This window comes from Oncorhynchus masou, chromosome 21, assembly GCF_036934945.1.
Source record: "Oncorhynchus masou masou isolate Uvic2021 chromosome 21, UVic_Omas_1.1, whole genome shotgun sequence".
Classification (NCBI taxonomy): Eukaryota; Metazoa; Chordata; class Actinopteri; order Salmoniformes; family Salmonidae; genus Oncorhynchus; species Oncorhynchus masou.
The window spans coordinates 55314668-55339598 of NC_088232.1; the positions used below are offsets into that span (position 1 = coordinate 55314668).

The window sequence follows — 24931 nt, forward strand, 5'->3', positions numbered from 1 at the left end:
GGAGGACAGGGTTCAATAACAGCTAGGAGGGAGAGTACTGGAGGAAACATGGTTCAATAACAGCTAGGAGGGAGAGTACTGGAGGACAGGGTTCAATAACAGCTAGGAGGGAGATTACTGGAGGACAGGGTTCAATAACAGCTAGGAGGGAGAGTACTGGAGGACAGGGTTAGGAGGGAGAGTACTGGAGGACAGGGTTCAATAACAGCTAGGAGGGAGAGTACTGGAGGACAGGGTTAGGAGGGAGAGTACTGGAGGACAGGGTTCAATAACAGCTAGGAGGGAGAGTACTGGAGGACAGGGTTCAATAACAGCTAGGAGGGAGAGTACTGGAGGACAGGGTTCAACAACAGCTAGGAGGGAGAGTACTGGAGGACAGGGTTAGGAGAGAGATTACTGGAGGACAGGGTTAGGAGGGAGATTACTGGAGGACAGGGTTCAATAACAGCTAGGAGGGAGAGTACTGGAGGACAGGGTTCAATAACAGCTAGGAGGGAGAGTACTGGAGGACAGGATTCAATAACAGCTAGGAGGGAGAGTACTGGAGGAAACATGGTTCAATAACAGCTAGGAGGGAGAGTACTGGAGGACAGGGTTAGGAGGGAGAGTACTGGAGGACAGGGTTCAATAACAGCTAGGAGGGAGAGTACTGGAGGACAGGGTTCAATAACAGCTAGGAGGGAGAGTACTGGAGGACAGGGTTAGGAGGGAGAGTACTGGAGGACAGGGTTCAATAACAGCTAGGAGGGAGAGTACTGGAGGACAGGGTTAGGAGGGAGAGTACTGGAGGACAGGGTTCAATAACAGCTAGGAGGGAGAGTACTGGAGGACAGGGTTCAATAACAGCTAGGAGGGAGAGTACTGGAGGACAGGGTTAGGAGGGAGAGTACTGGAGGAGACAGGGTTCAATAACAGCTAGGAGGGAGAGTACTGGAGGACAGGGTTAGGAGGGAGAGTACTGGAGGACAGGGTTCAATAACAGCTAGGAGGGAGAGTACTGGAGGACAGGGTTAGGAGGGAGAGTACTGGAGGACAGGGTTAGGAGGGAGAGTACTGGAGGAGACAGGGTTCAATAACAGCTAGGAGGGAGAGTACTGGAGGACAGGGTTAGGAGGGAGAGTACTGGAGGACAGGGTTCAATAACAGCTAGGAGGGAGAGTACTGGAGGACAGGGTTAGGAGGGAGAGTACTGGAGGAGACAGGGTTCAATAACAGCTAGGAGGGAGAGTACTGGAGGACAGGGTTAGGAGGGAGAGTACTGGAGGACAGGGTTCAATAACAGCTAGGAGGGAGAGTACTGGAGGACAGGGTTAGGAGGGAGAGTACTGGAGGACAGGGTTAGGAGGGAGAGTACTGGAGGACAGGGTTCAATAACAGCTAGGAGGGAGAGTACTGGAGGACAGGGTTAGGAGGGAGAGTACTGGAGGAGACAGGGTTCAATAACAGCTAGGAGGGAGAGTACTGGAGGACAGGGTTCAATAACAGCTAGGAGGGAGAGTACTGGAGGACAGGGTTCAATAACAGCTTGGAGGGAGAGTACTGGAGGACAGGGTTAGGAGGGAGAGTACTGGAGGACAGCGTTCAATAACAGCTAGGAGGGAGAGTACTGGAGGACAGCGTTCAATAACAGCTAGGAGGGAGAGTACTGGAGGACAGGGTTCAATAACAGCTAGGAGGGAGAGTACTGGAGGACAGGGTTAGGAGGGAGAGTACTGGAGGACAGGGTTAGGAGGGAGAGTACTGGAGGACAGGGTTCAATAACAGCTAGGAGGGAGAGTACTGGAGTACAGCGTTCAATAACAGCTAGGAGGGAGAGTACTGGAGGACAGCGTTCAATAACAGCTAGGAGGGAGAGTACTGGAGGACAGGGTGAGGAGGGAGAGTTCTGGAGGACAGGGTTAGGAGGGAGAGTACTGGAGGACAGCGTTCAATAACAGCTAGGAGGGAGAGTTCTGGAGGACTGTGAAACTATCTTCAGTATGTCATCTCAAAATGTACAGGTTCAAGTCTGGAGACTGAAAGATGGACTTTTATTTTTGTGCCCTTTTCTATCAGTGACGCGTCTTACTGTATGTCCCTTTACAGTCCTCACCCAGTGAAGCCCCTGACCCCAGAGGAAAAGAGGCGGGCGGAACTTTCCGAGGGGCGGTCGGTGCTGGACAAACTTAAGTCCTCTATCCACCCGGGGAGGAGCAGCCAGCCCACCGAGCAGCAGCCTGAGAAGAAAAAGGTACAGCAGTGACTAGCTGGCACACACCACACAGAACTACTACACAGAACTACCACACAGAACTACTACACAGAACTACCACACAGAACTACCACACAGAACTACTACACAGAACTACTACACAGAACTACCACACAGAACTACTACACAGAACTACCACACAGAACTACCACACAGAACTACCACACAGAACTACCACACAGAACTACTACACAGAACTACCACACAGAACTACCACACAGAACTACCACACAGAACTACCACACAGAACTACCACACAGAACTACCACACAGAACTACCACACAGAACTACCACAGAACTACCACAGAACAGAACTACCACACAGAACTACCACACAGAACTACCACACAGAACTACCACACAGAACTACTACACAGAACTACTACACAGAACTACTACACAGAACTACACAGAACTACCACACAGAACTACTACACAGAACTACCACACAGAACTACCACAGAACTACCACACAGAACTACACACAGAACTACTACACAGAACTACTACACAGAACTACCACACAGAACTACCACACAGAACTACTACACAGAACTACCACACAGAACTACTACACAGAACTACCACACAGAACTACTACACAGAACTACCACACAGAACTACTACACAGAACTACCACACAGAACTACCACACAGAACTACTACACAGAACTACCACACAGAACTACTACACAGAACTACCACACAGAACTACCACACAGAACTACCACACTGAACTACCACACTGAACTACCACACAGAACTACCACACAGAACTACCACACAGAAAGCACAAACTGAAGCATTTGTCAGTTTCTCTGTTTAACTTAATCCCCCCTCTCTCATTGTCTTTACCTCTCCTTTCTCCCCCTCTCTCATTGTCTTCACCTCTCCTTTCTCCCCCTCTCCTTTCTCCCCCTCTCTCGTTGTCTTTACCTCTCCTTTCTCCCCCTCTCTCATTGTCTTTACCTCTCCTTTCTCCCCCTCTCTCGTTGTCTTTACCTCTCCTTTCTCCCCCTCTCTCGTTGTCTTCACCTCTCCTTTCTCCCCCTCTCTCATTGTCTTTACCTCTCCTTTCTCCCTCTCTCGTTGTCTTTACCTCTCTTTTCTCCCTCTCTCATTGTCTTTACCTCTCCTTTCTCCCCTCTCTCATTGTCTTTACCTCTCCTTTCTCCCCCTCTCTCATTGTCTTTACCTCTCCTTTCTCCCCCTCTCTCGTTGTCTTTACCTCTCCTTTCTCCCCCTCTCTCGTTGTCTTCACCTCTCCTTTCTCCCCCTCTCTAATTGTCTTTACCTCTCCTTTCTCCCCCTCTCTCGTTGTCTTCACCTGTCCTTTCTCCCCCTCTCTCATTGTCTTCACCTCTCCTTTCTCCCCCTCTCTCATTGTCTTTACCTCTCCTTTCTCCCCCTCTCTCATTGTCTTTACCTCTCTTTTCTCCCCCTCTCTTGTTGTCTTTACCTCTCCTTTCTCCCCCTCTCTCATTGTCTTCACCTCTCCTTTCTCCCCCTCTCCTTTCTCCCCCTCTCTCGTTGTCTTTACCTCTCCTTTCTCCCCCTCTCTCATTGTCTTTACCTCTCCTTTCTCCCCCTCTCTCGTTGTCTTTACCTCTCCTTTCTCCCCCTCTCTCGTTGTCTTCACCTCTCCTTTCTCCCCCTCTCATTGTCTTTACCTCTCCTTTCTCCCCTCTCTTTACGTTGTCTTTACCTCTCCTTTCTCCCCTCTCTCATTGTCTTTACCTCTCCTTTCTCCCCCTCTCTCATTGTCTTTACCTCTCCTTTCTCCCCCTCTCTCGTTGTCTTTACCTCTCCTTTCTCCCCCTCTCTCATTGTCTTTACCTCTCCTTTCTCCCCCTCTCTCATTGTCTTTACCTCTCCTTTCTCCCCCTCTCTCATTGTCTTTACCTCTCCCTTTCTCCCCCTCTCTCCCCCTCTCTCGTTGTCTTTACCTCTCCTTTCTCCCCTCTCTCTCACCCTCTCCTTTCTCCCCTCTCTTTATTGTCTTTACCTCTCCTTTCTCCCCCTCTCTCGTTGTCTTTACCTCTCCTTTCTCCCCCTCTCTCATTGTCTTCACCCTCTCCTTTCTCCCCTCTCTTTACCTCATTGTCTTTACCTCTCCTTTCTCCCCCTCTCTCATTGTCTTTACCTCTCCTTTCTCCCCCTCTCTCATTGTCTTTACCTCTCTTTCTCCCCCTCCTCCTTTACCTCTCTCCCCCTCTCTTGTTGTCTTTACCTCTCCTTTCTCCTTCTCTCATTGTCTTTACCTCTCCTTTCTCCTTCTCTCGTTGTCTTTACCTCTCTTTTCTCCCCCTCTCTCACTTTACCTCTCCTTTCTCCCCCTCTGTCTCATTGTCTTTACCTCTCCTCCCCCTTCTCCCCTCCCCCTCTCGTTGTCTTTACCTCTCCTTTCTCCCCCTCTCTCGTTGTCTTCACCTCTCCTTTCTCCCCCTCTCTCATTGTCTTCACTTTTCTCTTTCTCTTTCTTGTCTTTACCTCTCCTTTCTCATTGTCTTTACCTCTCCTTTCTCCCCCTCTCTCATTGTCTTTACCTCTCTTTTCCCCCTCTCTCATTGTCTTTACCTCTCTTTCTCCCCTCTCTTGTTGTCTTTACCTCTCCTTTCTCCCCCTCTCTCTCCCCTCTCTCGTTGTCTTTACCTCTCCTTTCTCCCCCTCTCTCGTTGTCTTTACCTCTCCTTTCTCCTTCTCTCGTTGTCTTTACCTCTCTTTTCTCCCCCTCTCTTGTTGTCTTTACCTCTCTCCCCCTCTCTCCCCCTCTCCTTTCTCCCCCTCTCTCGTTGTCTTTACCTCTCCTTTCTCCCCCTCTCTCGTTGTCTTTACCTCTCCTTTCTCCCCCTCTCTCGTTGTCTTTACCTCTCCTTTCTCCCCCTCTCATTGTCTTCACCTCTTCTTTCTCCCCCTCTCTCATGGTCTTTACCTCTCCTTTCTCCCCCTCTCTCATTGTCTTTACCTCTCCTTTCTCCTTCTCTCGTTGTCTTTACCTCTCCTTTCTCCCCCTCTCTCATTGTCTTTACCTCTCCTTTCTCCTTCTCTCATTGTCTTTACCTCTCCTTTCTCCTTCTCTCGTTGTCTTTACCTCTCTTTTCTCCCTCTCTCATTGTCTTTACCTCTCCTTTCTCCCCCTCTCTCGTTGTCTTTATCTCGTCTCTCTCCCCCTCTCTCGTTGTCTTTACCTCTCCTTTCTCCCCCTCTCCCGTTGTCTTTACCTCTCCTTTCTCCCCCTCTCTCGTTGTCTTCACCTCTTCTTTCTCCCCCTCTCTCGTTGTCTTCACCTCTCCTTTCTCCCCCTCTCTCGTTGTCTTTACCTCTCCTTTCTCCTTCTCTCGTTGTCTTTACCTCTCTTTTCTCCCCCTCTCTTGTTGTCTTTACCTCTCCTTTCTCCTTCTCTCGTTGTCTTTACCTCTCCTTTCTCCTTCTCTCGTTGTCTTTACCTCTCTTTTCTCCCCCTCTCTTGTTGTCTTTACCTCTCCTTTCTCCCCCTCTCTTGTTGTCTTTACCTCTCCTTTCTCCCCCTCTCTCGTTGTCTTTACCTCTCCTTTCTCCCCCTCTCTCGTTGTCTTTACCTCTCCTTTCTCCCCCTCTCTCTTGTCTTTACCTCTCCTTTCTTTCTCACTGTTTGTCTTTACCTCTCCTTTCTCCCCTCTTGTCTTTACTCTCCTTTCTCCTTCTCTCTCGTTGTCTTTACCTCTCCTTTCTCCCCCTCTCTCGTTGTCTTTACACCTCTTCTTTCTCCCCCTCTCTCGTTGTCTTTACCTCTCCTTTCTCCCCTCTCTCTTGTTGTCTTTACCTCTCTTTCTCCCCCTCTCTCGTTGTCTTTACCTCTCCTTTCTCCCCCTCTCTCGTTGTCTTTACCTCTCCTTTCTCCCCTCTCTCATTTTACCTCTCCTTTCTTCCCCTCTCGTTGTCTTTACCTTGTCTTCACCCTTTCTCCCCCTCTCTCTCTCTCTCTTTACCTCTCCTTTCTCCCCTCTCTGTTGTCTTTACCTCTCTTTCTCCCCCTCTCTCATGGTCTTTACCTCTCCTTTCTCCCCCTCTCTCATTGTCTTTACCTCTCCTTTCTCCTTCTCTCGTTGTCTTTACCTCTCCTTTCTCCCCCTCTCTCATTGTCTTTACCTCTCCTTTCTCCTTCTCTCATTGTCTTTACCTCTCCTTTCTCCTTCTCTCGTTGTCTTTACCTCTCTTTTCTCCCTCTCTCATTGTCTTTACCTCTCCTTTCTCCCCCTCTTTCTTTGTCTTTACCTCTCCTTTCTCCCCCTCTCTCGTTGTCTTTACCTCTCCTTTCTCCCCCTCTCTCATTGTCTTTACCTCTCCTTTCTCCCCCTCTCTCATTGTCTTTACCTCTCTTTTCTCCCCCTCTCTCATTGTCTTTACCTCTCCTTTCTCCTTCTCTCATTGTCTTTACCTCTCCTTTCTCCTTCTCTCGTTGTCTTTACCTCTCTTTTCTCCCTCTCTCATTGTCTTTACCTCTCCTTTCTCCCCCTCTCTCGTTGTCTTTACCTCTCCTTTCTCCTTCTCTCGTTGTCTTTACCTCTCTTTTCTCCCCCTCTCTTGTTGTCTTTACCTCTCCTTTCTCCCCCTCTCTCGTTGTCTTTACCTCTCCTTTCTCCCCTCCTTTCTCTCGTTGTCTTTACCTCTCCTTTCTCCCCTCTCTCGTTGTCTTTACCTCTCCTTTCTCCCCCTCTCTCGTTGTCTTTACCTCTCCTTTCTCCCCCTCTCTCGTTGTCTTTACCTCTCCTTTCTCCCCCTCTCTCGTTGTCTTTACCTCTCCTTTCTCCCCCTCTCTCGTTGTCTTCACCTCTTCTTTCTCCCCCTCTCTCGTTGTCTTTACCTCTCTTTTCTCCCCCTCTCTTGTTGTCTTTACCTCTCCTTTCTTCCCCTCTCTCGTTGTCTTTACCTCTCCTTTCTCCCCCTCTCTCGTTGTCTTCACCTCTCCTTTCTCCCCCTCTCTCATTGTCTTTACCTCTCCTTTCTCCCCCTCTCTCATTGTCTTTACCTCTCCTTTCTCCTTCTCTCGTTGTCTTTACCTCTCCTTTCTCCCCCTCTCTCATTGTCTTTACCTCTCCTTTCTCCTTCTCTCATTGTCTTTACCTCTCCTTTCTCCTTCTCTCGTTGTCTTTACCTCTCCTTTCTCCCCCTCTCTTGTTGTCTTTACCTCTCCTTTCTCCCCCTCTCTCGTTGTCTTTATCTCGTCTCTCTCCCCCTCTCTCGTTGTCTTTACCTCTCCTTTCTCCCCCTCTCTCGTTGTCTTTACCTCTCCTTTCTCCCCCTCTCTCGTTGTCTTCACCTCTTCTTTCTCCCCCTCTCTCATGGTCTTTACCTCTCCTTTCTCCCGCTCTCTCATGGTCTTTACCTCTCCTTTCTCCCCCTCTCTCATTGTCTTTACCTCTCCTTTCTCCCCCTCTCTCGTTGTCTTTACCTCTCCTTTCTCCCCCTCTCTCGTTGTCTTCACCTCTTCTTTCTCCCCCTCTCTCGTTGTCTTTACCTCTCCTTTCTCCCCCTCTCTCGTTGTCTTTACCTCTCCTTTCTCCCCCTCTCTCGTTGTCTTCACCTCTTCTTTCTCCCCCTCTCGCGTTGTCTTTACCTCTCCTTTCTCCTTCTCTCGTTGTCTTTACCTCTCCTTTCTCCCCTCTCTCATTGTCTTTACCTCTCCTTTCTCCCTCTCTCGTTGTCTTTACCTCTCTTTTCTCCCTCTCTCATTGTCTTTACCTCTCCTTTCTCCTTCTCTTGTTGTCTTTACCTCTCCTTTCTCCCCCTCTCTCATTGTCTTTACCTCTCCTTTCTCCCCCTCTCTCATTGTCTTTATCTCGTCTCTCTCCACCTCTTTCTTTCTCTCCAAGTCTCTGACGGAGGGAGCTGGGCCTTACTACCACCTGACCCACAGTGAGCTGGTCGCCCTCCTCCTCCAACGGGAGGCAGACCTACACCGGCAGAGGGTGGAGTTTGACCACCAGGGGGCGTTGCTAGCGAAGCGGGAGGCGGAGCTGAAGAAGATGAAGCCTCAGGTTAGGGATTTGGAGGACTACATAGACACGCTGCTGGTTCGCATCATGGAGCAGACTCCCACCATCCTGCAGGTCGGCACCAAGCTCAAGTGACCGAGAGAGGAACTGATGGAATGGGGGTAACTAGCACCTAGGGTTGTGACATTCCCAGGCTTTCTAGAAATCCTGGTTGGAAAATTCCCGGAATCCGGAGGGAATAAGCACGGAATCCAGGAATACACTTACTGGGATTTCTGGGAAAACCTGAGAATTTTGTTTGCCGCAATTTTGCAACCCTGCTTGCACCTCGTTACTCTGACCCCCCCCCCCATAACAACCTCTACTCTGACCGCCCCCATAACAACACAACAACAATAGCTGTCTTCTTTATTAGTCTGTTCACTGCTGTGCTTCTGACATTATACTGTAGCTAGAGAACACAGCACTGACAAAGTGGATGGTTTGGAATTGACTTCACTTGTATTGGAAGGTGCCCTCTCTGGTTTTGAAGGGGTTTGGGTTGCGGTGGTGGGTTGTGGTTCGTAAGGTTATGGTTTGGTAGAGGTCGTGGGGTTAAACAAGAGGGTCCTCAGGTTGTTTCAGGTATACCCAGTTCGTATTGAGCTAAGAGATCAAACCCAGATCACTCCGATACTGAATGATTCCCTCTTCATCACCTAGGCTACATCCAAAATAGCACCCTAGATCCTGTGTTGTGCACTACTTTTGATCAGGGCCCAAAGGGAAACCCATATAGGTCTCTGGTCAATAGTAGTGCACTATATAGGGAATAGGGTGCCATTTGGAATGCAGACCCAGTCACTTCACAACCTAGACATTTTGCTCTGCAGACAAGTGCACCTACCACAGTTGTCAAGCTACAAACCAAATGAGAGATAGGAACTATCACTCATGTGTTATGGGCTGTGTCCCTAAAGTAGTGCACTATATAGGGAATCGGGTGCCATTTGGGATGTAAAAATGATGTGCAAATGAATGGAATGGGAAGTGGTTTTAGGTTCAAAAGTGTTCTTACAAAAACAAACAAATGAATAGTTTGATCTTTGATGCGAAGTTCAGCTTGATTTGCTTTTTCTTTCATTTCTTACAATATGCTGCTTCTAACGTGGTGTATTGCAGGCAGACAGACAGGCAGACAGACAGGCAGACAGGCAGACGGACAGGCAGGCAGACAGGCAGACAGAATGTGTTGATACCATTAAGATAAATACTGTAGGTCTCAATGTTAGGCCTATTACCCGGCTAGATACTGTACTGTTTCAGATGATACTACCAGGCTAAGAAATTGAGTGTTGTGGAGTGCAGATAGACATGCACAGAATGTATTGATACGATCAGGTTAAGTATTCTACCTTTTCAGATAGTGTGGCAAAAATTCTGATCGGGTTTTCCAGAAATCCAGGTTGGATAATTCCGGGATTCGGAAGGGAATAAGTAGGACATCTGGAATCCTCCAACAAGGATTTCTGGAAATTAAAAAACATGTTGGGAAACTCTAGTTTCAGATGTTACGGTCGGGAAAAGTATTGTACTGTTTCAGATATATTGTTAATACCAGGCTATGTTCTGTACTGTTTCAGATATATTGTTAATACCAGGCTATGTTCTGTACTGTTTCAGATATATTGTTAATACCAGGCTATGTTCTGTACTGTTTCAGATATATTGTTAATACCAGGCTATGTTCTGTACTGTTTCAGATATATTGTTAATACCAGGCTATGTTCTGTACTGTTTCAGATGTATTGTTAATACCAGGCTAAGAACTGTCTGGGTGACACTGCTTCTCCAACACGCTTCGCCTTCCTTCCACTGTGCATTATTAAATCAACACAATTTATTATAGCAACAAAATAATGCTTAGAAACATGATTTCTTATAGCAACAAAACAATGGTTAGAAACATGATTTCTTATAGCAACAGAACAATGCTTAGAAACATGATTTCTTATAGCAACAGAACAATGCTTAGAAACATGATTTCTTATAGCAACAGAACAATGCTTAGAAACATGATTTCTTATAGCAACAGAACAATGCTTAGAAACATGATTTCTTATAGCAACAGAACAATGCTTAGAAACATGATTTCTTATAGCAACAGAACAATGCTTAGAAACATGATTTCTTATAGCAACAGAACAATGCTTAGAAACATGATTTCTTATAGCAACAGAACAATGCTTAGAAACATGATTTCTTATAGCAACAGAACAATGCTTAGAAACATGATTTCTTATAGCAACAGAACAATGCTTAGAAACATACTGGTACTTGACTCCCCTCTGCCTGTCTCTGCCCCTGTATGTCCCCCCCCATTCCCTGCGCTTGAGCTAAAGCATGCGTACTACTACTAATAATGCTGTCAGGTGTGTTACTAAAGGGATCTATAACGTATCTACAGCTGTATATGCCATACTGAAATGCCAAATGCTGCCTTATTGTTTTTCCTTAATGCTCCAGTTCACAGTTTGGTTCCAGAATAGCACTTCATTTCACCTAAAGGAGATTGGGACACATGAAGAAAAAGTCAAGCCATTATCCCATGACTGTTATTCTCTCACAGGACACAACGCTTTGCTTTGTTGCAATGTTATTTAGTTGTTGTTTAGTTCATCACACAAGAAGAAACCCCATTGTGTTCATACTAAAAGGTTATGAGCAGAAACCCCATTGTGTGCATACTAAGATGTTATGAGCAGATGATGATTACCTGTGGAATGCCAAAAGGCAAACCTTGAACCCTAATGAACATATGGAGGTTTGATTCACTGTAGTTATTGAATTATGAAGCCACTGTTGCTAAATGGGTTCCAGTCTGTTGAGCTGTCTTTCCCTTTCCTTGTCATAGTGGAATGTCAGCACAAACAGACTGGATTTCTCCAGGCTAAACTGTTACAGCATTTCTAGATGTTCTTGCACTACCCTCCTCTTCAGAAGCGTAGAAATAGAATGGTCAGAACATACAGAGCCTTAAGAAAAGTTTTCAACCTTCGATCTTGATTTGGTGTTGAACCCGATTACAGCTGGGAGTCTTTGAGTCTCTAAAAGCTTTTCACACCTGGATTGTTCAGCATTTTGCTCATTATCCTTTTAAAAACTCTTCAAGCTCTGTCAAGTTGGTTGTCAAGTTGGTTGTTGATCATTGATAGACAACCATTTAAGTCTTGCCATAGATTTCCAAGCTGATTTAAGTAAAAGGTTTAACTAGGCCACCCGAGTACCTTCAATGTCGTCTTGGTAAGCAACTCCAATGTAGATTTGGCCTGGTGTTTTAGGTTATCGTCCTGCTGAAAGGTGAATTAATCCCCCAGTGTCTGTTGGAAAGCAGACTGAACCAGGTTTTCCTCTAAGATTTTGCCTGTTTTAGCTCTATTCTGTACATTTTTATCCTGAAAAACTCCCCAGTCCTTATCGATGACAAGCATACCCATAACATGATGCAGACACCACCATGCTTGAAAATATAAAGAGTGGTACTCAGTGATGTGTGGGATTTGCCCCAAACGCTTTATATTCAGAACAAAACGTTTGTTTCCTTACCAATTTGTTTGCAGTATTACTTTAGTGCCTCATTGCAAACAGGATGCATGTTTTGAAATATGTTCTATTCTCGAGAGGCTTCCTATTCTTCACTCTATCAGTTAGGTTAGTATTGTGGAGTAACCACAATTGTTGTTGATCCATCCTCAGTTCTCCTATCACAGCCATTAAACTCTTTTAAAATCACATTGGCCACATGGTGAAATCACTGAGCGGTTCCCTGAACAGGAAAACCTCCCTGGTCTTTGTGGTTGTATCTGTGTTTGAAATTCACTTCTCAAATTTATTTTTTAAATGTTCCTTTATTTAACTAGGCAAGTCAGTTAAGAACAAATTCTTATTTACAATGACGGCCTAGGAACAGAGGGTTAACTGCCTTGTTCAGGGGCAGAACAACAGATTTTTACCTTGTCAGCTCTGGGATTTGATCTTGCAACCTTTCGGTTACCAGTCCAACGCTCTAACCACGAGGCCTCCTGCCGCCCCACACTCTAACCACGAGGCATCCTGCCGCCCCACATTCTAACCACGAGGCCTCTTTCCGCCCCACACTCTAACCACGAGGCCTCCTGCCGCCCCTACCTTACAGGTAATTGTATGTGTGGAGTACAAAGATGAGGTAGTCATTCAACCATCATGTTAAAAACCTACTGCACACGGAGTCCATGCAACTTATTATGTAACTTGTTCAGCACATTTTTACTTCTGAGCTTATTCAGGCTTGCCTTAACAAAGGGGTTGAATACTTATTGTCTCAAGACATTTCAGCTTTAAATGTGATATTAAATTGTTTAACAAAAATCTACAAACAAAATTACACTTGGACGTAACAGGGTATTGTGTGTGTAGATCAGTGACACAAACATCTCAATTAATACATTTTAAATTCAGACTGTAACAACGAAAGTTGAAAAATGTCAAGGGGGTTGAATACTTTCTGAAGGCCCTGTATCATGGGTCGACTCCCTCTGCCTCACTGGGCTTCTTCTTCTTGACATGACACCTCGAGAAGTTGTTTAGCCAAAAAAAGGTTTCTATCCAGTTTAAAGCACATTGATTCTGAAATAGTATAATAATGCCTCATCTCAAGTTCTGCTTTATGAATGCAGGGTCTACACTATTCCCGAGTGCACTACTTTTGGCCTGAGCCCTGTAAGCCCTGGCCAAAAGTAGTGCACTATATTTTAGGGTGCCATTTTAGCTGCAGACATTAAATGTGACTCTGCATTTTTCTAAACTGCTAATGTTTCGTCTTCCTCCTTGTCTTCCGTTTTAAAGTTCATTTCAGTTCAACTGATTGTGTATTTTTCTCTGTTTTAGCTGGTGGAATGTGCATAAGTTAGTCAAAGATTGGAAAGTTTACAATTCGTGATACAATTGTTTCACAAATTTTATATATTTAATAAAATGATTTTGTGTTTCTTGCTCACTATATGTTTGGCTGTTCAACTTCATTTTAACACACACACACACACACACACACAGACAGAAAAATATGGATAGGCTTGGTAGTAACCACTACAGTGTCAGGTTAGACTGGTAGTAACCACTACAGTGTCAGGTTAGGAGGTTTAGACTGGTAGTAACCACTACAGTGTCAGGTTAGACTGGTAGTAACCACTACAGTGTCAGGTTAGGAGGTTTAGACTGGTAGTAACCACTACAGTGTCAGGTTAGGAGGTTTAGACTGGTAGTAACCACTACAGTGTTAGGTTAGACTGGTAGTAACCACTACAGTGTCAGGTTAGGTTACTGGTAGTAACCACTACAGTGTCAGGTTAGGAGGTTTAGACTGGTAGTAACCACTACAGTGTCAGGTTAGACTGGTAGTAACCACTACAGTGTCAGGTTAGACTGGTAGTAACCACTACAGTGTCAGGTTAGGAGGTTTAGACTGGTAGTAACCACTACAGTGTCAGGTTAGGAGGTTTAGACTGGTAGTAACCACTACAGTGTCAGGTTAGACTGGTAGTAACCACTACAGTGTCAGGTTAGACTGGTAGTAACCACTACAGTGTCAGGTTAGACTGGTAGTAACCACTACAGTGTCAGGTTAGGAGGTTTAGACTGGTAGTAACCACTACAGTGTCAGGTTAGGAGGTTTAGACTGGTAGTAACCACTACAGTGTCAGGTTAGACTGGTAGTAACCACTACAGTGTCAGGTTAGGAGGTTTAGACTGGTAGTAACCACTACAGTGTCAGGTTAGACTGGTAGTAACCACTACAGTGTCAGGTTAGACTGGTAGTAACCACTACAGTGTCAGGTTAGACTGGTAGTAACCACTACAGTGTCAGGTTAGACTGGTAGTAACCACTACAGTGTCAGGTTAGGAGGTTTAGACTGGTAGTAACCACTACAGTGTCAGGTTAGACTGGTAGTAACCACTACAGTGTCAGGTTAGACTGGTAGTAACCACTACAGTGTCAGGTTAGGAGGTTTAGACTGGTAGTAACCACTACAGTGTCAGGTTAGACTGGTAGTAACCACTACAGTGTCAGGTTAGACAGTGTAACCACTACAGTGTCAGGTTAGGTTAGACTGGTAGTAACCACTACAGTGTCAGGTTAGACTGGTAGTAACCACTACAGTGTCAGGTTAGGAGACTGGTAGTAACCACTAGTGTCAGGTTAGACTGGTAGTAACCACTACAGTGTCAGGTTAGACTGGTAGTAACCACTACAGTGTCAGGTTAGACTGGTAGTAACCACTACAGTGTCAGGTTAGACTGGTAGTAACCACTACAGTGTCAGTGTCAGGTTAGACTGGTAGTAACCACTACAGTGTCAGGTTAGACTGGTAGTAACCACTACAGTGTCAGGTTAGACTGGTAGTAACCACTACAGTGTCAGGTTAGACTGGTAGTAACCACTACAGTGTCAGGTTAGACTGGTAGTAACCACTACAGTGTCAGGTTAGACTGGTAGTAACCACTACAGTGTCAGGTTAGGAGGTTTAGACTGGTAGTAACCACTACAGTGTCAGGTTAGGTGGGTTAGACTGGTAGTAACCACTACAGTGTCAGGTTAGGAGGTTTAGACTGGTAGTAACCACTACAGTGTCAGGTTAGACTGGTAGTAACCACTACAGTGTCAGGTTAGACTGGTAGTAACCACTACAGTGTCAGGTTAGGAGGTTTAGACTGGTAGTAACCACTACAGTGTCAGGTTAGGAGGTTTAGACTGGTAGTAACCACTACAGACTGGTAGTAACCACTACAGTGTCAGGTTAGACTGGTAGTAACCACTACAGTGTCAGGTTAGGAGGGTTAGACTGGTAGTAACCACTACAGTGTCAGGTTAGTTAGACTGGTAGTAACCACTACAGTGTCAGGTTAGACTGGTAGTAACCACTACAGTGTCAGGTTTAGACTGGTAGTAACCACTACAGTGTCAGGTTAGACTGGTAGTAACCACTACAGTGTCAGGTTAGGACTTTAGACTGGTAGTAACCACTACAGTGTCAGGTTAGACTACAGTGTCAGGTTAGACTGGTAGTAACCACTACAGTGTCAGGTTAGGAGGTTTAGACTGGTAGTAACCACTACAGTGTCAGGTTAGGAGGTTTAGACTGGTAGTAACCACTACAGTGTCAGGTTAGGAGGTTTAGACTGGTAGTAACCACTACAGTGTCAGGTTAGACTGGTAGTAACCACTACAGTGTCAGGTTAGGAGGTTTAGACTGGTAGTAACCACTACAGTCAGGTTAGTTAGACTGGTAGTAACCACTACAGGTTAGGTGGTTTAGACTGGTAGTAACCACTACAGTGTCAGGTTAGACTGGTAGTAACCACTACAGTGTCAGGTTAGACTGGTAGTAACCACTACAGTGTCAGGTTAGAGGTTTAGACTGGTAGTAACCACTACAGTGTCAGGTTTAGACTGGTAGTAACCACTACAGTGTCAGGTTAGGAGGTTTAGACTGGTAGTAACCACTACAGTGTCAGGTTAGACTGGTAGTAACCACTACAGTGTCAGGTTAGGAGGTTTAGACTGGTAGTAACCACTACAGTGTCAGGTTAGACTGGTAGTAACCACTACAGTGTCAGGTTAGACTGGTAGTAACCACTACAGTGTCAGGTTAGACTGGTAGTAACCACTACAGTGTCAGGTTAGACTGGTAGTAACCACTACAGTGTCAGGTTAGGAGGTTTAGACTGGTAGTAACCACTACAGTGTCAGGTTAGGAGGTTTAGACTGGTAGTAACCACTACAGTGTCAGGTTAGACTGGTAGTAACCACTACAGTGTCAGGTTAGACTGGTAGTAACCACTACAGTGTCAGGTTAGACTGGTAGTAACCACTACAGTGTCAGGTTAGACTGGTAGTAACCACTACAGTGTCAGGTTAGGAGGTTTAGACTGGTAGTAACCACTACAGTGTCAGGTTAGGTTTAGGGTAGAACCACTACAGTGTCAGGTTAGGAGGTTTTAGACTGGTAGTAACCACTACAGTGTCAGGTTAGACTGGTAGTAACCACTACAGTGTCAGGTTAGGAGGTTTAGACTGGTAGTAACCACTACAGTGTCAGGTTAGGAGGTTTAGACTGGTAGTAACCACTACAGTGTCAGGTTAGGAGGTTTAGACTGGTAGTAACCACTACAGTGTCAGGTTAGACTGGTAGTAACCACTACAGTGTCAGGTTAGACTGGTAGTAACCACTACAGTGTCAGGTTAGGAGGTTTAGACTGGTAGTAACCACTACAGTGTCAGGTTAGACTGGTAGTAACCACTACAGTGTCAGGTTAGACTGGTAGTAACCACTACAGTGTCAGGTTAGGAGGTTTAGACTGGTAGTAACCACTACAGTGTCAGGTTAGACTGGTAGTAACCACTACAGTGTCAGGTTAGACTGGTAGTAACCACTACAGTGTCAGGTTAGACTGGTAGTAACCACTACAGTGTCAGGTTAGGAGGTTTAGACTGGTAGTAACCACTACAGTGTCAGGTTAGACTGGTAGTAACCACTACAGTGTCAGGTTAGGAGGGTTAGACTGGTAGTAACCACTACAGTGTCAGGTTAGGAGGTTTAGACTGGTAGTAACCACTACAGTGTCAGGTTAGGAGGTTTAGACTGGTAGTAACCACTACAGTGTCAGGTTAGACTGGTAGTAACCACTACAGTGTCAGGTTAGGAGGTTTAGACTGGTAGTAACCACTACAGTGTCAGGTTAGACTGGTAGTAACCACTACAGTGTCAGGTTAGGAGGTTTAGACTGGTAGTAACCACTACAGTGTCAGGTTAGACTGGTAGTAACCACTACAGTGTCAGGTTAGGTGGTTTAGACTGGTAGTAACCACTACAGTGTCAGGTTAGACTGGTAGTAACCACTACAGTGTCAGGTTAGGAGGTTTAGACTGGTAGTAACCACTACAGTGTCAGGTTAGGAGGTTTAGACTGGTAGTAACCACTACAGTGTCAGGTTAGACTGGTAGTAACCACTACAGTGTCAGGTTAGACTGGTAGTAACCACTACAGTGTCAGGTTAGACTGGTAGGTGTCAGGTTAGACTGGTAGTAACCACTACAGTGTCAGGTTAGGTGGGTTAGACTGGTAGTAACCACTACAGTGTCAGGTTAGACTGGTAGTAACCACTACAGTGTCAGGTTAGACTGGTAGTAACCACTACAGTGTCAGGTTAGACTGGTAGTAACCACTACAGTGTCAGGTTAGGTGGGTTAGACTGGTAGTAACCACTACAGTGTCAGGTTAGGTGGGTTAGACTGGTAGTAACCACTACAGTGTCAGGTTAGACTGGTAGTAACCACTACAGTGTCAGGTTAGGAGGGTTAGACTGGTAGTAACCACTACAGTGTCAGGTTAGACTGGTAGTAACCACTACAGTGTCAGGTTAGGAGGTTTAGACTGGGTTTAGACTGGTAGTAACCACTTACAGTGTCAGGTTAGGTTAGAGACTGGTTAACCACTACAGTGTCAGGTTAGACTGGTAGTAACCACTACAGTGTCAGGTTAGACTGGTAGTAACCACTACAGTGTCAGGTTAGGTAGTAACCACTACAGTGTCAGGTTAGACTGGTAGTAACCACTACAGTGTCAGGTTAGGTGGGTTAGACTGGTAGTAACCACTACAGTGTCAGGTTAGGTGGGTTAGACTGGTAGTAACCACTACAGTGTCAGGTTAGACTGGTAGTAACCACTACAGTGTCAGGTTAGGAGGTTTAGACTGGTAGTAACCACTACAGTGTCAGGTTAGACTGGTAGTAACCACTACAGTGTCAGGTTAGGAGGTTTAGACTGGTAGTAACCACTACAGTGTCAGGTTAGACTGGTAGTAACCACTACAGTGTCAGGTTAGGAGGTTTAGACTGGTAGTAACCACTACAGTGTCAGGTTAGGTTTTAGACTGGTAGTAACCACTACAGTGTCAGGTTAGGAGGTTTAGACTGGTAGTAACCACTACAGTGTCAGGTTAGACTGGTAGTAACCACTACAGTGTCAGGTTAGACTGGTAGTAACCACTACAGTGTCAGGTTAGGAGGTTTAGACTGGTAGTAACCACTACAGTGTCAGGTTAGACTGGTAGTAACCACTACAGTGTCAGGTTAGGTGGGTTAGACTGGTAGTAACCACTACAGTGTCAGGTTAGGTGGGTTAGACTGGTAGTAACCACTACAGTGTCAGGTTAGACTGGTAGTAACCACTACAGTGTCAGGTTAGACTGGTAGTAACCACTACAGTGTCAGGTTAGGAGGTTTAGACTGGTAGTAACCACTACAGTGTCGGGTTAGACTGGTAGTAACCACTACAGTGTCGGGTTAGACTGGTAGTAACCACTACAGTGTCAGGTTAGACTGGTAGTAACCACTACAGTGTCAGGTTAGGAGGTTTAGACTGGTAGTAACCACTACAGTGTCAGGTTAGACTGGTAGTAACCACTACAGTGTCAGGTTAGGAGGTTTAGACTGGTAGTAACCACTACAGTGTGTCAGGTTAGACTGGTAGTAACCACTACAGTGTCAGGTTAGGAGGTTTAGACTGGTAGTAACCACTACAGTGTCAGGTTAGACTGGTAGTAACCACTACAGTAGACTGGTAGTAACCACTACAGTGTCAGGTTAGGAGGGTTAGACTGGTAGTAACCACTACAGTGTCAGGTTAGGAGGTTTAGACTGGTAGTAACCACTACAGTGTCAGGTTAGACTGGTAGTAACCACTACAGTGTCAGGTTAGACTTTAGACTGGTAGTAACCACTACAGTGTCAGGTTAGACTGGTAGTAACCACTACAGTGTCAGGTTAGAGGTTTAGACTGTGTCAGGTTAACTGGTAGTAACCACTACAGTGTCAGGTTAGACTGGTAGTAACCACTACAGTGTCAGGTTAGACTGGTAGTAACCACTACAGTGTCAGGTTAGGAGGTTTAGACTGGTAGTAACCACTACAGTGTCAGGTTAGGAGGTTTAGACTGGTAGTAACCACTACAGTGTCAGGTTAGGACTGGTAGTAACCACTACAGTGTCAGGTTAGACTGGTAGTAACCACTACAGTGTCAGGTTAGACTGGTAGTAACCACTACAGTGTCAGGTTAGGAGGTTTAGACTGGTAGTAACCACTACAGTGTCAGGTTAGGAGGTTTAGACTGGTAGTAACCACTACAGTGTCAGGTTAGACTGGTAGTAACCACTACAGTGTCAGGTTAGGAGGTTTAGACTGGTAGTAACCACTACAGTGTCAGGTTAGACTGGTAGTAACCACTACAGTGTCAGGTTAGGAGGTTTAGACTGGTAGTAACCACTACAGTGTCAGGTTAGACTGGTAGTAACCACTACAGTGTCAGGTTAGAGGGTTAGACTGGTAGTAACCACTACAGTGTCAGGTTAGACTGGTAGTAACCACTACAGTGTCAGGTTAGGTGGGTTAGACTGGTAGTGACCACTACAGTGTCAGGTTAGGTGGGTTAGACTGGTAGTAACCACTACAGTGTCAGGTTAGGAGGTTTAGACTGGTAGTAACCACTACAGTGTCAGGTTAGACTGGTAGTAACCACTACAGTGTCAGGTTAGGTAGAAACCACTACAGTGTCAGGTTAGACTGGTAGGTGTCAGGTTAGACTGGTAGTAACCACTACAGTGTCAGGTTAGGAGGTTTAGACTGGTAGTAACCACTACAGTGTCAGGTTAGACTGGTAGTAACCACTACAGTGTCAGGTTAGACTGGTAGTAACCACTACAGTGTCAGGTTAGACTGGTAGTAACCACTACAGTGTCAGGTTAGACTGGTAGTAACCACTGGTAGTAACCACTACAGTGTCAGGTTAGACTGGTAGTAACCACTACAGTTTTAGACTGGTAGTAACCACTACAGTGTCAGGTTAGGGTAGGTTTTAGACTGGTAGTAACCACTACAGTGTCAGGTTAGGAGGTTTAGACTGGTAGTAACCACTACAGTGTCAGGTTAGGAGGTTTAGACTGGTAGTAACCACTACAGTGTCAGGTTAGACTGGTAGGTGTCAGGTTAGGAGGTTAGACTGGTAGTAACCACTACAGTGTCAGGTTAGGAGGTTTAGACTGGTAGTAACCACTACAGTGTCAGGTTAGGAGGTTTAGACTGGTAGTAACCACTACAGTGTCAGGTTAGGAGGTTTAGACTGGTAGTAACCACTACAGTGTCAGGTTAGGAGGTTTAGACTGGTAGTAACCACTACAGTGTCAGGTTAGGAGGTTTAGACTGGTAGTAACCACTACAGTGTCAGGTTAGACTGGTAGTAACCACTACAGTGTCAGGTTAGACTGGTAGTAACCACTACAGTGTCAGGTTAGGTGGGTTAGACTGGTAGTAACCACTACAGTGTCAGGTTAGGAGGTTTAGACTGGTAGTAACCACTACAGTGTCAGGTTAGACTGGTAGTAACCACTACAGTGTCAGGTTAGGAGGTTTAGACTGGTAGTAACCACTACAGTGTCAGGTTAGGAGGGTTTAGACTGGTAGTAACCACTACAGTGTCAGGTTAGACTGGTAGTAACCACTACAGTGTCAGGTTAGGAGGTTTAGACTGGTAGTAACCACTACAGTGTCAGGTTAGACTGGTAGTAACCACTACAGTGTCAGGTTAGGAGGTTTAGACTGGTAGTAACCACTACAGTGTCAGGTTAGACTGGTAGTAACCACTACAGTGTCAGGTTAGACTGGTAGTAACCACTACAGTGTCAGGTTAGACTGGTAGTAACCACTACAGTGTCAGGTGTCCACTACAGTGGTTAGACTGGTAGTAACCACTACAGTGTCAGGTTAGACTGGTAGTAACCACTACAGTGTCAGGTTAGGAGGTTTAGACTGGTAGTAACCACTACAGTGTCAGGTTAGACTGGTAGTAACCACTACAGTGTCAGGTTAGACTGGTAGTAACCACTACAGTGTCAGGTTAGGAGGTTTAGACTGGTAGTAACCACTACAGTGTCAGGTTAGACTGGTAGTAACCACTACAGTGTCAGGTTAGACTGGTAGTAACCACTACAGTGTCAGGTTAGGAGGTTTAGACTGGTAGTAACCACTACAGTGTCAGGTTAGACTGGTAGTAACCACTACAGTGTCAGGTTAGACTGGTAGTAACCACTACAGTGTCAGGTTAGACTGGTAGTAACCACTACAGTGTCAGGTTAGGAGGTTTAGACTGGTAGTAACCACTACAGTGTCAGGTTAGACTGGTAGTAACCACTACAGTGTCAGGTTAGACTGGTAGTAACCACTACAGTGTCAGGTTAGACTGGTAGTAACCACTACAGTGTCCGGTTAGACTGGTAGTAACCACTACAGTGTCAGGTTAGACTGGTAGTAACCACTACAGTGTCAGGTTAGGAGGTTTAGACTGGTAGTAACCACTACAGTGTCAGGTTAGGAGGTTTAGACTGGTAGTAACCACTACAGTGTCAGGTTAGGAGGTTTAGACTGGTAGTAACCACTACAGTGTCAGGTTAGGAGGTTTAGACTGGTAGTAACCACTACAGTGTCAGGTTAGTAACCACTACAGTGTCAGGTTTAGACTGGTAGTAACCACTACAGTGTCAGGTTAGGAGGTTTAGACTGGTAGTAACCACTACAGTGTCAGGTTAGACTGGTAGTAACCACTACAGTGTCAGGTTAGGAGGTTTAGACTGGTAGTAACCACTACAGTGTCAGGTTAGACTGGTAGTAACCACTACAGTGTCAGGTTAGGAGGTTTAGACTGGTAGTAACCACTACAGTGTCAGGTTAGGTTTAGACTGGTAGTAACCACTACAGTGTCAGGTTAGGAGGTTTAGACTGGTAGTAACCACTACAGTGTCAGGTTAGACTGGTAGTAACCACTACAGTGTCAGGTTAGGTGGGTTAGACTGGTAGTAACCACTACAGTGTCAGGTTAGGAGGTTTAGACTGGTAGTAACCACTACAGTGTCAGGTTAGACTGGTAGTAACCACTACAGTGTCAGGTTAGACTGGTAGTAACCACTACAGTGTCAGGTTAGGAGGTAGACTGGTAGTAACCACTACAGTGTCAGGTTAGACTGGTAGTAACCACTACAGTGTCAGGTTAGGAGGTTTAGACTGGTAGTAACCACTACAGTGTCAGGTTAGACTGGTAGTAACCACTACAGTGTCAGGTTAGGAGGTTTAGACTGGTAGTAACCACTACAGTGTTAGGTTAGACTGGTAGTAACCACTACAGTGTCAGGTTAGGGTAGGTTTCAGGTTGGTAGTAACCACTACAGTGTTTTTAGACTGGTAGTAACCACTACAGTGTCAGGTTAGACTGGTAGTAACCACTACAGTGTCAGGTTAGACTGGTAGTAACCACTACAGTGTCAGGTTAGAGGTTTAGACTGGTAGTAACCACTGGTACAGTGTCAGGTTAGACTGGTAGTAACCACTACAGTGTCAGGTTAGACTGGTAGTAACCACTACAGTGTCAGGTTAGGAGGTTTAGACTGGTAGTAACCACTACAGTGTCAGGTTAGGAGGTTTAGACTGGTAGTAACCACTACAGTGTCAGGTTAGACTGGTAGTAACCACTACAGTGTCAGGTTAAACTGGTAGTAACCACTACAGTGTCAGGTTAGGAGGTTTAGACTGGTAGTAACCACTACAGTGTCAGGTTAGACTGGTAGTAACCACTACAGTGTCAGGTTAGGAGGTTTAGACTGGTAGTAACCACTACAGTGTCAGGTTAGACTGGTAGTAACCACTACAGTGTCAGGTTAGGTGGGTTAGACTGGTAGTAACCACTACAGTGTCAGGTTAGACTGGTAGTAACCACTACAGTGTCAGGTTAGACTGGTAGTAACCACTACAGTGTCAGGTTAGGTAGGTTAGACTGGTAGTAACCACTACAGTGTCAGGTTAGACTGGTAGTAACCACTACAGTGTCAGGTTAGACTGGTAGTAACCACTACAGTGTCAGGTTAGGTGGGTTAGACTGGTAGTAACCACTACAGTGTCAGGTTAGACTGGTAGTAACCACTACAGTGTCAGGTTAGACTGGTAGTAACCACTACAGTGTAGACTGGTAGTAACCACTACAGTGTCAGGTTAGACTGGTAGTAACCACTACAGTGTCAGGTTAGACTGGTAGTAACCACTACAGTGTCAGGTTAGACTGGTAGTAACCACTACAGTGTCAGGTTAGATGGGTTAGACTGGTAGTAACCACTACAGTGTCAGGTTAGACTGGTAGTAACCACTACAGTGTCAGGTTAGGTAGGTTAGACTTTAGACTGGTAGTAACCACTACAGTGTCAGGTTAGGAGGTTTAGACTGGTAGTAACCACTACAGTGTCCAGGTTAGGGTAGTAACCACTACAGTGTCAGGTTAGACTGGTAGTAACCACTACAGTGTCAGGTTAGGTGGGTTAGACTGGTAGTAACCACTACAGTGTCAGGTTAGACTGGTAGTAACCACTACAGTGTCAGGTTAGGAGGTTTAGACTGGTAGTAACCACTACAGTGTCAGGTTAGACTGGTAGTAACCACTACAGTGTCAGGTTAGACTGGTAGTAACCACTACAGTGTCAGGTTAGGAGGTTTAGACTGGTAGTAACCACTACAGTGTCAGGTTAGGTGGGTTAGACTGGTAGTAACCACTACAGTGTCAGGTTAGACTGGTAGTAACCACTACAGTGTCAGGTTAGACTGGTAGTAACCACTACAGTGTCAGGTTAGGAGGTTTAGACTGGTAGTAACCACTACAGTGTCAGGTTAGGAGGTTTAGACTGGTAGTAACCACTACAGTGTCAGGTTAGGACTGGTTAGACTGGTAGTAACCACTACAGTGTCAGGTTAGGAGGTTTAGTAACCACTACAGTGTCAGTTAGGTTAGGTTTAGACTGGTAGTAACCACTACAGTGTCAGGTTAGACTGGTAGTAACCACTACAGTGTCAGGTTAGACTGGTAGTAACCACTACAGTGTCAGGTTAGGAGGTTTAGACTGGTAGTAACCACTACAGTGTCAGGTTAGACTGGTAGTAACCACTACAGTGTCAGGTTAGGAGGTTTAGACTGGTAGTAACCACTACAGTGTCAGGTTAGACTGGTAGTAACCACTACAGTAGTTAACTGGTAGTAACCACTACAGTGTCAGGTTAGGGTAGGTTTAGACTGGTAGTAACCACTACAGTGTCAGGTTAGGAGGTTTAGTAACCACTACAGTGTAGGTTAACCACTACAGTGTCAGGTTAGACTGGTAGTAACCACTACAGTGTCAGGTTAGACTGGTAGTAACCACTACAGTGTCAGGTTAGGAGGTTTAGACTGGTAGTAACCACTACAGTGTCAGGTTAGACTGGTAGGACTACAGTGTTTAGACTGGTAGTAACCAGTACAGTGTCAGGTTAGGAGGTTTAGACTGGTAGTAACCACTACAGTGTCAGGTTAGGAGGTTTAGACTGTGTAGTAACCACTACAGTGTCAGGTTAGACTGGTAGTAACCACTACAGTGTCAGGTTAGACTGGTAGTAACCACTACAGTGTCAGGTTAGGAGGTTTAGACTGGTAGTAACCACTACAGTGTCAGGTTAGACTGGTAGTAACCACTACAGTGTCAGGTTAGACTGGTAGTAACCACTACAGTGTCAGGTTAGGAGGTTTAGACTGGTAGTAACCACTACAGTGTCAGGTTAGACTGGTAGTA

At 45.7% G+C, this 24931-nt stretch overlaps 1 protein-coding gene across 3 annotated transcripts in view; it reads left to right on the forward strand.

Moving 5' to 3' along the window:
* rab11fip5a (RAB11 family interacting protein 5a (class I)) overlaps positions 1–13244 on the forward strand; it is a 98379-nt gene extending 85135 nt beyond the window's left edge. For 2 of the 3 annotated variants that reach the window (XM_064928806.1, XM_064928808.1), the window contains 2 exons: positions 2086–2230; positions 8105–13244. In XM_064928806.1, the coding sequence (XP_064784878.1) occupies positions 2086–2230; positions 8105–8362 (403 nt within the window). In that variant the 3' untranslated portion in view covers positions 8363–13244. Of the gene's footprint in view, positions 1–2055; positions 2231–8104 lie in introns of all 3 variants that reach the window. The other variant, XM_064928807.1, reaches the window with a different exon arrangement.
* The last annotated feature ends 11687 nt before the right edge of the window (positions 13245–24931 follow it).